The sequence below is a fragment of the Pteropus medius genome, unplaced genomic scaffold (genome assembly GCF_902729225.1).
Source record: "Pteropus medius unplaced genomic scaffold, Ma_sr-lr_union100, whole genome shotgun sequence".
NCBI lineage: Eukaryota > Metazoa > Chordata > Mammalia > Chiroptera > Pteropodidae > Pteropus > Pteropus medius.
In genome coordinates, this window is record NW_024349519.1 from 17,158,246 (window position 1) to 17,175,073 (window position 16,828).

General features: G+C 32.3%; 2 protein-coding genes across 5 annotated transcripts in view; one reads left to right on the plus strand and one right to left on the minus strand.

The window, feature by feature from the left end:
- Positions 1–16,828, plus strand: part of SLCO1A2 (solute carrier organic anion transporter family member 1A2) — a 77,446-nt gene continuing 60,618 nt past the window's right edge. Inside the window, exons 1-2 of one of the 4 annotated variants that reach the window (XM_039882546.1) lie at positions 1–203; positions 13,654–13,857. The gene's annotated coding sequence lies outside the window, so the exon portion shown is untranslated. The remainder of the gene's footprint in view (positions 204–13,653; positions 13,858–16,828) is intronic. The other 3 variants (XM_039882547.1, XM_039882545.1, XM_039882548.1) reach the window with 3 other exon arrangements.
- IAPP (islet amyloid polypeptide) lies at positions 8,811–11,989 on the minus strand. The gene is given in 2 exon segments (XM_039882549.1): positions 8,811–9,000; positions 11,910–11,989. Coding segments are annotated over 2 exon segments (270 nt in total).

The window sequence follows — 16,828 nt, forward strand, 5'->3', positions numbered from 1 at the left end:
AAAGAAACTTTATAAAAGGATTAAAACTTATATAAACAAAGATCTCTTTATTTGCAGCTCTGATACTCTAGAGAGCAAGAAGCTCCAGCTTACATGTGTACAGAGCTTTGTTTATATTGGTTACTCAATGTATAATTTTAAAAATATCTGATGATCTTACACTATTGAAACAGCAGAGAATAGAGAGGATAGTCAATGCTAAGGTAAGAGAAATTCATTCATTTGGGTTACAGTGGGTTGCAATTCAGTCACTTTGGCTTGGAAAAATATCTAAGGTAAATTTAAAACTCATTTATAAACATAAGACCCTTTGAGTTTTCTAATTAACTTGTCTATAATTTCCTGATTGTGATAACAATTCTATTTAATGCAAGACTGTGTAAGAGTAATAATATTAGTTTTTCACAAACACAAACAAACATATGGGTATATACTTTGATTTTTTCCATATGTAGTTACAAGTAGTTTGAAGTATTGGAAAGGAGTCTGAATGATTCCAGATGATGTTTTCTTCTATTTTGTCCATAGCCTGAAAACCTCTCTTTGTTTCGCCAGTTCCTCTAAGTCTATCCTTCAAGTTTTGATTAAGTCCTGTGTTCTCCATATCCCTTTCCCTCTCCCCTGAAATCCTAGTGAGTCACACACACACACACACACACACACACACACACACACACACACACACTTTATTAGAGTTTTCTTTCAAAATTCAAAACTGAAAAAGTTATTTTTTTTTAAAAGACCAAATAACACAAAAGTTTAAAAGAAAAAAGTCAATTTGGTACTTTTCTTTTTAGATTTTTCTTATGCTCATCTAAAAAAAATATAAAACATATATGTTTTATGCTTTTATATACATATACTCCTCCCTCTAATTTTATTCACAAGAAAAGGGTCATCATTATACACATGATCTGACTTGTTGCTGTCTTCATTTAACCATGTACTATGGACATTCCTCTAGGTCGGCACATAGATCTAAATTATTCTTGATCTATATATCCTTAGAAATAAATGTGTTTATTTTTATAGAATAAATTTCCAAAAGTGAAATTACAAAAAAAAAAAAAAATGTGTAGTGCAATTCACAATCTTACCATTTTTCTAGTCCCTTAGATGTTTTAAATCTTTAAAAATTTTGTTAATTTATTATATGAAAAAAATGAAGATGTTGTGTTGTTTTGAATTGCATATTCTTGGCTTTTAGTGAGAGTTAGCATCTTTTATAAAAGGCTTTTAATAAATCTTTTAGTCTATTTGCATTTCCTTTTTTACAAACCCTTAGTTCATACCTATGGTTTTTTGGTAGGTTTTTTTTTTTTTTTACATTAGAGATATAAACCCTTGCCTCATATATATTTCAAACATTTTCTCTATGTCTTTTTTTAATGGTATTTTTTTGCTTTTGTGTAATTTGTATTATGAAGTCAACTGTAATTTTTTTCCCATTATAATTTCTTGGTTTTTGTCTTTTTAAAGTTTTTCCTGACCATAACATTTTCTTATTTTATTCAAATATTTTTATTTTTTACATTAAAGTTTTTAATCCATTGCTCTTTTTATTTTCAAACATGATATTATCCAGGACTATCACTTTATTTTCCTTTCATATGGAGGTCTAATTATGATATCAAGATAATTTTTTAACTAAGTTGTATTTTGTTCTTATGAACTATTAAAGAAGTATTTATCATGCATTACATTTTCATTTATACTGGGTCTAGTTATGGTGACTTGTAGCAGTGACTTGTTTGCCTATTTTTTTTTCTTTCTTTTTCTTTTCTTTTTTTGCTCATGACTTACTGTTTTAATCAGGTTAGTGTCACAGAGGTTTTAATATCTCTTATGGCAGTATGGCAGTTATCTACAATCTTTTTCAATTTCAAGACAAGATGAGGTATTCTTTCTCCTCATCTCAAGCCTAGTGAGTTTGACTTAAAATTTGCTTAGAGTGCTTTATATTTGTCCTCTGTAGTTTGGAGGTCACAGGGAATTGGTGTCTGACTGCTACTTAAGAAGTCTAAAGGGTAGAAGGCTGTGGCTGTATCCGCCTGCCAGGAAGTAGAAGGAAGAGAGAGTCTATTTTAAAAGTAGCGCCATCCCCCCCCCACCCGCCCCATGAGTGATGGGTCAGCTGGACCTAGTTTGGGGATTGTCTTAGATATAGACTGATTGGATTATATGGAATAGTGTTGAGACCTCAAAAGAGGCTAAAAGTGTATGCAGCATATCTAAATTTAAAGGAGAAATTGTGTATGACTAGTCAGATGAGGTACCTGGTGCATTTACTCTGCCAAGGACATGTTGGGTGAGAGATCATGAATGAAAGGTGAGCTATCCAAAGATCTGTAAAAGCAGCCATGAGAGTCAGTTGTAAATATCTGTCCTTGCGAAAGGAGGAAAGGATGACATTTTCTGCCTCTTTAACTCCTCCCTTACAAGTTTCGACTCTGGAGGAAAGAGAGGCAGCTTGTTTAGCTTTGGGCAAAAGCTGAGTGTATTGAAGTAGGGAGAGGTTGGGAGAAATTGGAAAAGAAAATAGAGAAACAATCTGGGTTTTCCCAACTGAAGGCTTTGAATATGTTGTAGTGAGAGGAAAGAAACTAAAATTTAAATGATGTTCAAAGTTACTTAGATATATTAATCCAGAACTGAAACTTGTTGTGGGACTAAACATTATTGGAAGGCTTTTTTTTTTTTCTTTTGAAGGTCAACAGAAAGTAGTAAGACCTATTTGAGATTCCCATAAAATGAATATGATAGACAATGGGGGGAGAAGAATAAGACTATTTTCTGATATCTCCACATAAATCCTATTTGTTCAAGGCATTTGCACTTGCAGTCCATTTCTAATGTAAACATTGTTTTCGAGAACAAGGGTGGATTATTTCAAATTGAATTTCAATAACACATCCCTTTCAGTAAACATCGGTCTTCTCAGAAAGACACTGGAATTATGATTTTGCCTTCCTGCAACACTCCCTTCATTTTGCTATACTATTGCTAATTTTTCTACTTAAATATTTTCTACACATACATAATATTTTCTACTTATATATTTTCTACACATAGATATTTTTCCATTTAACCTGGAAATATCTTTTAAATCATGATAATAGATTTAGTTTTAGAGGCATGTCATCTGTCGAACAAACTCGAAAAGAGTCTGGAGGTTCCGGCCAGAAATAAATGATAAAGATTTGATTGAAGGTCTTAGGGTTTGTGGAAACCCAGCTAGGCAAAAACACAGAAATGTTCTAAAGAAAAAAGAAATATTAAAAGTTCTTCTAGTAAAAAGTACATTATTGAGAATTATTGGTCTCCTATTCTTAGCCCTAGGATTAGTTCAGGACAGTTATCAGTCAGATGTCAAGCTGTCTGGATGGTGAATGTAGGTGGTTTGGAAGATGGGTGCCAAAAAATCTGGTCACATCTGGCATTCTGGGTAATGGATGTTAGATGGATATCATGCGATCTGCATATGTGAATGCTTCAGGGGCTAATTAGAAGGTTATCTGGAGGTCTGGTGTAGGTCCAGCCAGGTATTGACACACAAAGAACTGATGTATAACTGGGCATTGACACAAGACTGGATAATTCAAAAGTTTAAGTTTCCAGGCGAGTTAGGACAAGAATAGAATTGTTTCTTTATGTCTCAACCTTCAAAACGTTAGTAATTTTAGCACCTTGGTTAAAGTGACTCCATTTTATAAATTCTTTGTCTCTACTCTTTCTTCACACCAATTCCACAGAAAAGGAATTGATAAGGGCAGTCAAAGCATTTGAATCAAATTTGCACTACTCTATAAAGGGGGATTTTTTAAAGTAGAACTTATCATTTATCATAATGATAATAATAACTTCAGAAGTTTATATAGCATTTTAAATCTTCAAAATAGCCACTTATTCCTTTATAAGACAGGAAATAAATAGAGTTACAATTCTCATATTTGAAATGAGTACAGAAAGTACAAATGTCTTAGGTGCTAACTTAATGCAAGTACTTAGAATCAGAACGAGGACAAGATGAAGCTTAAGCTTGACAACTTTTCTGTTACTTTATCTAGCAAAAAGGTAATAGGAGCCACCAATTATTGAAATTTGCAATGTGTCAGGCTCTCTGACAGGCACTATACATTATTTATCTCATTTTTTATTATATGCCATGTGGTTGTCTAATCTTTTAAGGATCTAGAAATAGAAGATTTAAGAATCTCCTATTTGAATTAATTCTAGGAAGTCCAACGAAATCCGCCTAGATGGTCCCTTAGCAGCCTATGAAACATCAGAGATATTTAGGCTTTGAGGGTTTAAAAAGTGAGAATTAATTTAAATGTGGCTGCAACAGCTTGGGTGTTCCAAAACGTCATCCAAATATGTGATAGAAATGTTGATAATGCAGGCAAAGAATGAGAGAATGTAAACTGAGCTCTACACTGTCCTGGTTCACCAATATTTTTGTCTTACAAATTAGAAATTTTTTTGACAGTAACAATCTGTGATTTTATTTATTTTTATGAGAATACAATATGCCGATCCAGTGAAACAGTCTACATTTTATTTGCATTCTAAAATGAAAAAAACAGCACATGAAATATGACTATGAAAATCTCACAGGAGGCACCTCATTTTGAAGAAGTCCTGGTTTCTTTTTCTATCCATTTTCTCTTCTATCTATGTGTTATTTTTTTCTTTATTTTCTGATGTCACTTATGTCATTTATGGTTTATGCACTCCTATTCTTTATGCTGTAAATCTTAGCATTAAAGCCCATGCTAACTAAATAGGGCTAATTGGCAGGACTTTTTAATATCTAAATTCAGCATAAACTACAATGTCACAAATATACACTTGAATAGTGAACATATCTTTGATTTTGCTATAGTATCTTTTGTCACATTTATACGGAAGAAAAGAGAGCTGTTTTCCAGTTGGGACTCTGATCATTTGCTAACCTCTTAAGTCAATATTGGATCTTAACCTGTTAATAATAAGTCTCACCTGAAATTATGGTCACATTTGCGGGTATTTCTGTAGGCTAAATTAGGTTTTAAATATACATTCTTAGAAAAGACTAGAAAGAAAGTGTGTAGGTGGTAATAATACCTAAGCTTTTCAGAGACAAATTCTAGATAAAAACAATAAAATGTAATTATAATAATTACAACTTTTTAAAATATATAAATAATATATCCTGATGCCTTCCTGTATTATAGATGAAAGACAATTTACCTCAAATTACTGGTTACAGTGACCAAGATCATTTTTGGTAATAAAGCACTGCATTATCCATTTTAGGTGATTCAGCTCCTAAATTCAAATATAGCAAAAGAGCAACATGGACTAGAGATGTATGAGATTCAAAAGATATTAAAGAGTTTCAGTACATTATGCCTCAAAATAGCCACATTAGATTGCTGTGTGATGGTGTTTGCAATGACAAAACATAAAAGAGTTTTTTCTGCATTCGAACACATCCTAAAAGACTAATCATACACTTGTGGCATTTTACCAGTTGTGGCTTTTAGAATCTCCCAAACATCTCAACCTGTGGGTTTACTTTTTTCTTGTTTTTTACTCAGAAGTCTGAGAATCAAGGTGGGGGTAATAAAGTAATGAAGCTGTGTAATTATTTTTATCCTGTCATGCTTTGGTCAATGCTATATCCTAGTATTTTAGTTAATAATAATCACAGCTAAAATTTACTAACCGTTGTATTGCCATGTATTATTATATACTAAGTGCTTTTCAGGCATTACCTCTATCTTCATATTTTTATAAAGCAGATATTATTTTTTTCATAAATGAAGGAATTGAGGCTAAAAGAAGTTAAGAAATGGATACAAATTTTCGAAAAAGAGCCAGGTTCTCAAAAAGGTCTGCCCTGATTCCAAAACCCTGTTCTTGCCACTATCCCAGTGGTCTGACTGAAGTAGCTCTCAGTGTCCTATTGATTTTTTTGCTCATTGACAGCACAGTAGAGAATCCTTTAAATGCTTAATTCTACTTTAATAGTATGAACGTTGACCACACTTAGAGCATATCTCCTGGTAGAGACAGACACTTATTATAGCCTCAGTTCCAGAAACTGATTTTGAATTTCCTGGAACTCAAAGAGTGTGGTTCTGTTTCATAGCCTCTTTTATTTTTCAGTGCATTTCTGCAGGAGGATTCTGAAAAAAGAGGGTTCCTAAAGGTGCAGTACAGTCTGAGGAAGCCAGATGAAGCTTCAGAGAATCAAATGGTTTCCATTGTCTTGCTCTTGTCCCTCTTTTGTCCCGACAGCCTTCTCTACCCTGTCTACTCAGATTAACATTTAGGCTCTTTATAATCAGAGTAGAACTGGTGCTTTAAATTCTTGATCATGCTTAGCTATGTGCAAGAAAATGGTTGCAAATGTATGTAGGCTCTAAACCCGACTGGAGAAATTGTAAGCGAACCAGAACTCCTTTTGCCTTTTCTCCGCTGCTCTTTCTCCTTTTCTTTTCCTTATAGCTCACCCTTCCCCTTCCTTCACCATTTTTTTCTTGTTGTCAGGTACCTGCCTATTCCATTCTCCTGGGGCTTTGTTCTTAGCTTGCTGTTAACTAACTTCAACTAGGGTATTAGTAAATAATGATAAAGATCTCCCTTTCAAGAAGAATTTGACTTTCAATGAGAAACTCTTAAACTAAAAGACTCTTAAAATTCCAAAGAATGAATTTCAAATTACAGATTGTGATGGGAGTTAATTCTGGACTGGGGTTCTGCTCAAGACCTGTCATGGTGATTATTCAGATAATTCATATTTTCAAAAGTGGAGGCACGAATTGAACAAAGGGAAATGAATTATCACATACCAGAATACAGTTTTATTACAGTTATAGCTGTGTGTGGGACCACAGCCTCCTAGGCTTTATGTAAGTTCATATTAATTATTTTAGCATTTCAATTACATAGGCCCTATAATCACATGTTTATAGGATAATCAGGGCTTATGCCTATGAAGATGAAGAGATTTTTCTTATTTAAGTCTATAATTTTTTATAAAATTAATTTTCCTTTTTATAATGCTTGTCCATAATTTCACTTTTAAAAGCATTAAATTTCTTAACATATAGTTTGCTATATATGTGATAACATTTGTGGCCACTTAAATTTTATCATTTCAGAATTTTAGAATTTGCTCTCACTCTTCTAATCTACTTACAACCCAGGTAAACTCTACCAGATATGCTGTTTCTATATTGTCTTCTATTTCCCTTTTAGGATTTGTATGACACTTCTTACTGATTATAACCTTTGTTCTAAATAACAAAAGAAATGTTCCCACAAGGAAGAGGGTGGATTTTTCTGAACCTATATCTGGTATGGTTTTGTCAACATTTTGTAATTCTAGAAGCAATTGCATAAGACAAGTGCCTTTGCATCATTGGTTATTGGAACAGGAAAGGTATCTAGTGATACAAATCCTATTTAGGATTTGGGTAGATTATTTTTATTCTATTGTTTTTTGTTCCTTTGAATTTTTTTCCACATTGTTTTGGGTCCACTTATGTTGCCTACCTATATCTTTTTGCTCCTCACCTCTCTTTTTAAATCCTGTTTATTTTCCATTAATAACAAAAGTGCCCTTTTTATACCAGGTCATTCCTTTATTCGTGTACAGTTACCATGGCTATAATAGTTACCACTGATTGAACACCAAAGATGTGCCATTGCATATTTTATTCCTACTCTTTAATAATTAATAAAACTTTACAATTATTATCTCTGTTTTACAAAGGGGGCACAAGATGCCACACTATCAACTTTATCACACCATATTAAATCTGAACTTTACATTAAAATTTACTTGCTCATTCATTTGTTCACGACTCATAAAATATATTTATTTAAACAATATTTTCAAGGTATTCTCAAAAACTCAACCACTAAAACAACATCAAATACCAAAATAAGCTCAATAAAAACTGTTGAGTGACTAAGTAAATATTTGAATAAGCTGATATAAGAAAAGTGCAGATCAGAGTCTATGTAAATTCAGAAGAAAGTTGAAAGGATCTTAGAGAATGTGGCATTTGAGGAGAATGTGGATATAGACTCCTGGAGGGGTAAGGGAAGAATATTGCAAGGTGAGCAAATTGCATGGGCAAGGGTATGGAGGTTAGTGAGTGTGAGGTGTGAAATATAGAAGGTTAATAGACAAGGGGAACAATAGCAATGCAGATGTAGTCTGATGTCCCATGGGAAGGACCTTAAGGGACTGGCTATCGAATGTGGGCTTATTCGCTCAGCAGAGTTTTCACTTAACCATAAAAGAAAAAAATAAAAATAAGAATATTCCAACTGAGGCAGGAGCAGGATTTAATTTTTTTAAAACAGCATTTTATCTCATTTCAGGAATCTAAAGCAAAGAAGGATGGCTTAACAAGGATACTTAAAATTGCTGGGTTTCTAATGTTCAGAATCATAACTTTACTATTAGCTGTTTACAATTTACCAAGTTTCCAACTATCATTTTCTCTTTTGTTCTCAAACTCGGGTCATAAAGATATAGGCAAAATAAATGTCTTTTTAAAATGTTTTAAAAATAAACATCTATAGCAAAAACATTTTATTTTCTAAGACTGACATTTTATTATAAGATCTTAGTTAGTATTAAATTTAACACAATTTTTAACATGACAATTTATGTGTACTGGCAACAAACATGTGACACAGAGATTCAAATATTCAGGCTAGAAATACAAAAGGCATTGTTAAATTATACAGGAAATCACTAGAGTATTTATACTCAAACAGTAAGAACTGTAGAAGTACATTGGCTTCTAAAGGGGTAAGTCAGTCAGTGTTTTTTTATTTAAAATCTCAACTGTATTTCTCCTGCCATATGTGTTGGATCCCACATTGGTAAGTGAGAGAATGACACTAAAATTGTTGCTGGAATGGACTAAAAAATTCACTAGCCACTGAATTGCATATATGGCAGTGTCACATTTCTATTTTTCCACCTGAGGACTAGAAGCGTGGATCAAATACCACAAGTTAGAGACTTAGACTCAAGATTGGATACAGCTATGCAACACCAAGTATCTCATATCGATAAAATTTAAAAGAAACATTTTCGCATAAGTAACTCAATGTTTTGGTTAGGAACAGCTGGATGACTGACTAAGATTTTTTCTGACATTTTGAAGATGCAGCAGAATCAGTTTGTGACTAGGAAACCATATAATAAAGCTTCCATTATAGTCAATGTCAAATTTCACAATATGATATTTTCTTTGGAAGTTCAAACTATATTTTAAATAATAATAATAATAATAAAGTATCTTTGTCTTATATTCTTCAAAATCTTGTTGAAGAATATATTTCCTTATATGTAAGAAAGACTTAGAATGTGAAATATTTATGTAACCTAAAATTTCCCACATCTTTCCAACAAGAATTAAGCAGTATAGGTGAATTTTTAAGTTTTCTAAAATCATTGAATCAGAAATATTATGAAATCTCAAAGGTAATCACACTCTGACTGTTGTATTGTGGGAGTTTTATTACTCTTAGCATAAATATGTAAACATTACCATCTTTCTGACACCTACATGGTTTCTATGCTTTCAACAATTTTAATAATGGATTAGGTGAAATGTTAAAACCAAAAAACTTTTTATGTCAATGGTATTAATGTTTACCACATTCTTTCAGCCACCTGAAACAATTGCATAATAGTATTATAGGTAAGTCAGTAATGATCTATAATCAAATAATTCATTTCAATTTTAACTTTTGTTTTTATTTATAGAATTTATTTATATCAACTCTATATTTTTGCACCACATTTTTTTTCAATGTGCTTTCGAAATGGTATTGGAAATAGATACAGAATAATATCATTGCTTTCTTTTCACTGATTATTAGGAAAGGTAGGGAAATGTTTTAGTTTTCAGTACCATGGAAATCAAAATATTAGTGAAACTTAGGGTAAGTGTAAAGTAGGAAAGAGATGTAGGTCTGAAGTTATGTCCAGAAGCCAGTGGATATACATATCTTGGGCAAAACGCAATGGATTTTATCTTTATGTGTTTACTTTGTGTGGGGAGTACTTCATTATCTGTATCTTTGTATAGACATCCCTGTTAGTAAATATTTTTAAATCTATGATTCTTAGGGTTTATATTGTCATATTCCCTCCCAAATACAGAAAATTCTTTTTATAGAATCAGGTGAACTGGATATCAGTCGAGTATAAGTTTGTTGACAAACCAATTATTCAGGCAAAGGAAACTTACTTTGAGACTAATTATCTCATCTATATATCAATACTATTTATACTATCTATTCAATTATTTTTCTTTGCATGTATAGTAAACATGTATATTGTCAAAGAATGATGTAATACTTTCAAGGAATGAATCTATATTTCATACATTGGACAATAAATTCTGAAAGACAATAAATGTTTCCTGAAAAACATCAGGAATTGGAATTTGACCCAAACACTTCAAACTAATAAATTTAAATCAATAAAGAGAATTATAAATAAGATTGAGAAGGTTCAAAGGAATATCTATCACAATATGACCTGCAAATGCCTGTAACAGAGTGTGAAATACTCTATGTGCTAAATGTCTGAGTGGTTTTTGATAATTGTTCTCAAAAACTGTAAGAATTTAAAATTATTCTAATTAAAATACTATCTCATTTGCATTGGTTAGAAGAGACATTTTACTTAAAAGAAATATTAAGAGCTTTTATGTTGGTTGATTTCATAATTGTGAAACTGCTTAGCTAGAAGGGCCATCATTCTACTTAAAAAAATATTAAGAGTTTTTATGTGGATTAGTTTCATAATTGTGAAACTGCTTCCATAAACAAGACTTTTCATGTAAATATAGTAATCAGTATGTGCAAAAGTTCTATCAAAAACTATCATTAAGATGGAAAAAGATGACTGAAATGGTTAGTGAAAGTCACCATAGGCCTACTTTCAGGTGTTTTTCCTCATCGACTACCCAGGCAGACAAGCTCTACCTGCCTACCAGCTAGTAACAAACACTAGTTTAAAGCTACTGACCACTTACACACATGCACAGATACACGGAAATTCTTGTCTTTGATAGAGTTTAACCAGCGATGATATAGGCCAAACTATAACTCTTAAATTGTCTCTCTTTAAAAACATCTCAATTTCAAGGGCTTTCAAAACAGTTTTAAAATGAGTCCCTACTCGCAGCTTTTAATATTCATCTGTGGAGTTGTGTGAATTTCTATAGGGAACTCATAGTGACTATAGCTTAAAACCCATGTGATTATGCTTTTAACTACCCTCTGACTTCTGCCAGGCAAATATTTTCTGCTGAGTGTGAAAAAGTTGCTGGGCAAGTGTGTGATCTTTTTGGCTCAGTCATGAGTGTAAAAATAACATAATTATTTCTATATATTTTACTTTCCAGAAGGAGATGTAAAAGTTTTGGATATTACCAGAGCCCTCTAAGAAAAAAAATACACAGTAAAATTCCACCTGATATAAAATATATATTTTTAAGTTTTTCCGTTTATTTAAGAATCAGGTTAATACAGTAAAAATTGCTACCCTTTGGTTTTTCCTGCTTCATGTTCTGACTTTGCCACTCTAAGTTCCAGTAGTATATTTCTTAAAAAAAACCTAGAACTATTCATTCCTGTCTGTCAGAAGTTCCATCAGGGGGAAAATAAAAAGAAGTTCCATCAGAGACATTTATCAGTCACTCTCATTATTCTTTTTAAAGAACACAGAATTCAAGAAATAGTTGAACAGCTTAATATGCTGTTCTTAAGGATGATTTAGTCAGAACTCTGATGACACAAGGGCTGTTAATTATATATCAGTAAATAATTCTAATTTTCTCATACTTTACAAAAGAGACAAGATATTTAAAGTTATTAACTTTTCAATGGGTGTAGCTTTCAGATGGCTTAGTGCAACAGAGGGCACAATGAGAACTACTAGAAGCTGTTGAGTGCACATTGCTTCTCAAATTTTCTGAAAAGAATAATTCAGCACTGAAATCAAGAAATTTCTTATAGCTCTAATGATGGCATTTTGAAGTAGAGCCTACTTAAAAATATTTTTGAACATAACCCCCAAAGATCATAATTTTGTTGATATAGTTCCTCAATACTGTTCACATAATTTTGAAATATTTTCAAAATTTCCACTTTCCCAATTTTCTTCTCTAAACAATCTGGAAAATTGATATTATAGTACATTCTTCCTTTAGCCTTTCCTCGAAGAAAGCCATATATTTAATCTCATCTGCTCTTTTCCTAAATAAGCAATACTTTCCCAGAAATAGGAAATTCTTTACCTTTTAATTGTTCAGTATCGGAAAAATGCCTTTGTTAACAAAAAAGCTTCATGAAAAATCCCAAGCTTGCAACCACTGGAATATTACCTCTGAACTTCTAACCAGTCATCCAGCTCTTACAATATCCTTCACACCTTTCCAGGTCCGACATCAGGCAGCTCAGAGAGACTGTCATTAATTTCCATCCCTATAGATAGAAACTGCCTCTTAGACAGCAGTAGCAGATGGGTCATTATTACATTAAACATCAATAAATATTAATGTAGTAGATACAGACTGTCTCTGTGTAGTTAATGGTGTGTCACACACAGCAGAAGTTTAAATTTGCCATCTTTGTAAAATTCCAGGATCAAATAGTATGTTATAGTAAGAAATTGATAAAGAGAAGTAATTAAGAATAAAACCAAATGTGTTTATATGAAAAGAGTGAAGTCAGGGACTTTGAGAATCTAGCTAAATCCAAGTGACCCCAATGGTTTAATTCTATGAGCATTCAGTAGTAGATTGGGTATAAGGGCAGGCGTGTGAGAAATGACACACAAAAGAATCAAAACTCACTTATGATGAAGAGAGGGAGGGAGAATTAAAGGCATAAAAACAATAGTTTTCAATTCACAGATTCATTTGTCAGCCTGTGAATAGAGAGACATAGCTACACAAATGTATTCAAGCAGCTCTTCACTGACTTTTTATATTATTACATTGAAACATCACAATTATTTTGAAGTAACAGATTTAATTTGATATTTTTTCCAAATTATTTTTTCTTGTATTTTTAAGCTGTATTTAATTTAATATTCTAAATAATGACAATTTAATATCATATATAACAACTAAAACAAATTCTACTGTCAGGGAAAATGTGTATATCTGTGTAATCTAAAAAAGATGGAAGTTCTCCAAGTAAGAAAATTAAGTTCATTGATTTCATGAACTTCTTTAGAGCTTAATAATATCATTTGAGGGTGTTTAATAAATATTTCAGAAGGGAAGAAAATAACTTTTTTTCAATTCTTGTTCTAATTATTGAATGATTCTGCAATTTTAATATTTCTGTGAAATTTGCTGATATTCTGAAAGAAAACAAAATATATAAAACAATTTAAGTAAGAATAGTGATTTACTGAAAGAAGATAAGTGATGTATTTAGCAAAGTGTATACAATAATTTGGAAATAATACAGAAGCCCAAAGGTGTTAAATAACTTGTCCAATATCACACATCTAGTTTGCGTTGAATGCTGGACTAAAGCTTAGCTTTTCTGATTCCTTTAGACCAAAAAGCCTACTTTTATGCTACATATTTATTTATTTTATTTTCCTAGCTTTTTGTCCCATCTGAAATGTTAAAGATGCCAAACATAACATTCAAAAATTGATTCTCTATCACTCCCTGGGAAAGTGTTATGAGGAAAATGTTCTACCTAAGAAAGGAACATGAGGACCTGGTACTTTGCAAGGACTACCACATGCCAGGCACAGTGGTTTAACTGGTATGTGATACCTCACTTCATCTTCACACTGCTAAAGTGAGTAGCATTTGCCCCAACTGATGCATGATAAATGTGATGTTCAGAGACTATAAGTGACTGCTTAAGGTTACACAGCTACTCAGGGGCAAAATCAAATTCAAATTCTCATCTGTCTGTCTCAGGATGTTTATTTCTTTGGTAAAAAGGACCTCTACTGCCATATACTGAATTGCTAATTGCTTCCTGTAAATTTTGCATCTTATTGTAACACTGTGAATAACTTTTTTAAAGCCAGATGCAGTCTCATGTTAGTTTTGGATAATGTTGGATAAGGTCAACAACTGTCCCAGTCTCCAATAGTTTCACGTCTTCCATGAAATGAAAGTGAAGGTGGTACATGGTGACAGATTGTTTTTATGAAGGAATTCCATTACTAGATCATAAGCTATTTCCTACAGGACAAACATTGCTATGTCTCATCTTTGTACCCCGTCTAGACTTCTTAGCCAAAGTGTAAGCAAAGTGCTGGCAGCTTTGGCATCACCTGGAAACTTGTTAGAAAAGCAGAATCTTGTCCCCACCCCAGATCTCCTGAAAAAATAGATCTCTCCTCGGTGATTGTACGCACAGTAAAGTTTGAGAAAAACTGTCCTATTACACAGTTCATTTACTCACTGGTTAAAAAATATTGATTAAGGACCCACTGACAGGGAGCGTTCTAGGTACTGGAGATACAACAGTGAGCAAAGCAAAGTTCCTGCTCTCACGCAGCTTACAGCCTGTGGAGGAAATGAAGAGTAAGCAAGTGAACAGGTAAAAATGCAATGAAAAGTGGTAGGTATTGTGGAGAAAATTAATATGGTGGTGAGAGAAAGAAAAGTGGCGACTTTTAAGTTGAATTCTAAAACTTAAGAGATAACCAAGGAGAAAGATGAGAAAGTGTTTAAGAATCGAGAAATAACAAGTGCAAATTCAAGTGAATGAAGGGGAAAGTGGTATTAAGATGATGCTGGAGACATAAACAGGAGACTGAAGATGCAGGGCTCAGAGACTGTGTTAAGGACCTTGGATTTATTCGGAGGGCAATCCTAAAACTATTGAAGTGATCCATGTAGAGGTGCAATATCTTCTGTTTTCAGTATCTTTAAAATACCAGTCTGACTTTTGTGTGTGGAACGGATCAGAGAGTGCAAAAGTAAAAACAGAAAATCTGTTAGGAGACTAGACAGTGTTCTAGATAAGAGTTGATAAGGCCCTAGACCAGGGTGATGGCAGAGGTGTTAGAGAAGTAAATGAACTCAAATCATATTTGATATAATAACATGAAGTCAATGAACTAGGCAGGTATGGGGAACAAATGAAAGAGAATTAAAGATACAAATGAGTGCCAATTTAGGATATAATTCATAATAAGAATTAATGGGCTTCATCCCATCAAAATAAAACAGTAAAAGATGTTTAATATTTATTTTAAAATATTTTTTTGTTTTTATCAAATTTGTGTGTGTTTAAAATTTTAAAAAATTGAATATTATTACAAGGCTAGCTGTTTCTCTATATTCCAAAAATTATAATTTCTCTGGACACTCCTGATTTATCAATTTTAAATGTTATAAGCTTGTATTCTAATCTGGAAGATGAAGATTGAGTGTTGAACAACCACTTTTCTTCTCTACCACCCTCCTAAAATATTTTAATAAAACATTTGTATTATATCAATATTAGGTTTATTTTTTTTTATATTTACATTTTAACTTTTGGTTATGGAAACTTTCATGTGTATATAAAATTTCAACAATTATCAACACATGGTCTGTCTAGTTCCTCTATATTCCTACCTACTTTCTTCCTGCTCCACACTAGATCATTCAAAACAAATCCTAGACATCATATAATTTTATCTGTAAATTTTTTAGTGTTTTATCTATGAAAGGTAAGAACACTTTATACAACATAGCCATAATACCATGATCAGAACTAAAAATAAAATTTACAATAGCTCCTTAATATTCATTCAGTGTTCACATTTTTCAATTGTCTAGAAAAAAGTTTTACTTGATTTGTTGGAATCAGGAACTAAATAAGATTTCATTGATTGCTCTGTCTCATATGACTCTTTTGATATGTAACTCTCCTTTTTTCTTTTTCTTACCAATAATCCATTAAATAAATGTGGTCATTTATTGTGCAGAATTACCCACAGTTTGTATTTTGCTGACAACATACATGTGGCATCATTTAATGTGTCCTTTTCTCCCTTGTATTTCCTCTATACTGATAGCTTGGTCTATTGGTTTTATCCAATTCATAGTTTTGGTAAGAATGATTCACACGTGATAATGTTTATTTCCTATTGTATCACATCAAAGGACTCATAATATCTGGTTGAATTTCTTTTATGATGTTAAGATTGATCTGTGAGGTCATATGTTGTCAGCCACATTGTCTACTCTGAGTTCTCCATTAGCTCTTCGCTTACTGGTTTTTGCCACCATTGGTGATAATTGCCTGGAATCATTGTTTTCTGCTGTTTTAAGGTGGAATGTGCTATAAATGTTTATTAATTCATCTAGTCTAATGTGTCATTTAAGGCTACTTGGAATCTCTATCTGTTGATATAAGTGGGGTATTAAAGTTCCCTACTATTCTTGTATTATTGTTGATCTCTCTCTTATGTTTGTTAATATTTACTTTATGAATTTAGGTGCTCTTATGTTGAGTGCATGGATGTTTATAAGAGTTATAACCTCTTGTTGATTTGATCCCTTTATCACTACATATTGCCCATTTTTGTCTTTTGTACAGTCTTTATTTTAGAGTTTATTTTGTCTCATATAAGTATTGCTACCCCAGCTTTTCTTTTTTTTGTTTTCATTTGCTTGAAATATCTTTTTCTACCCCTTTACTTATAGTTTATGTGTCTTTCAATCTGAAATGAGTCTCTTTATGCAGAATATGTACAAATCTGTTTTTTTAATCCATCCAAACACCATATGTTTTCTGATTCATGCATTTAGTCCATTTACAT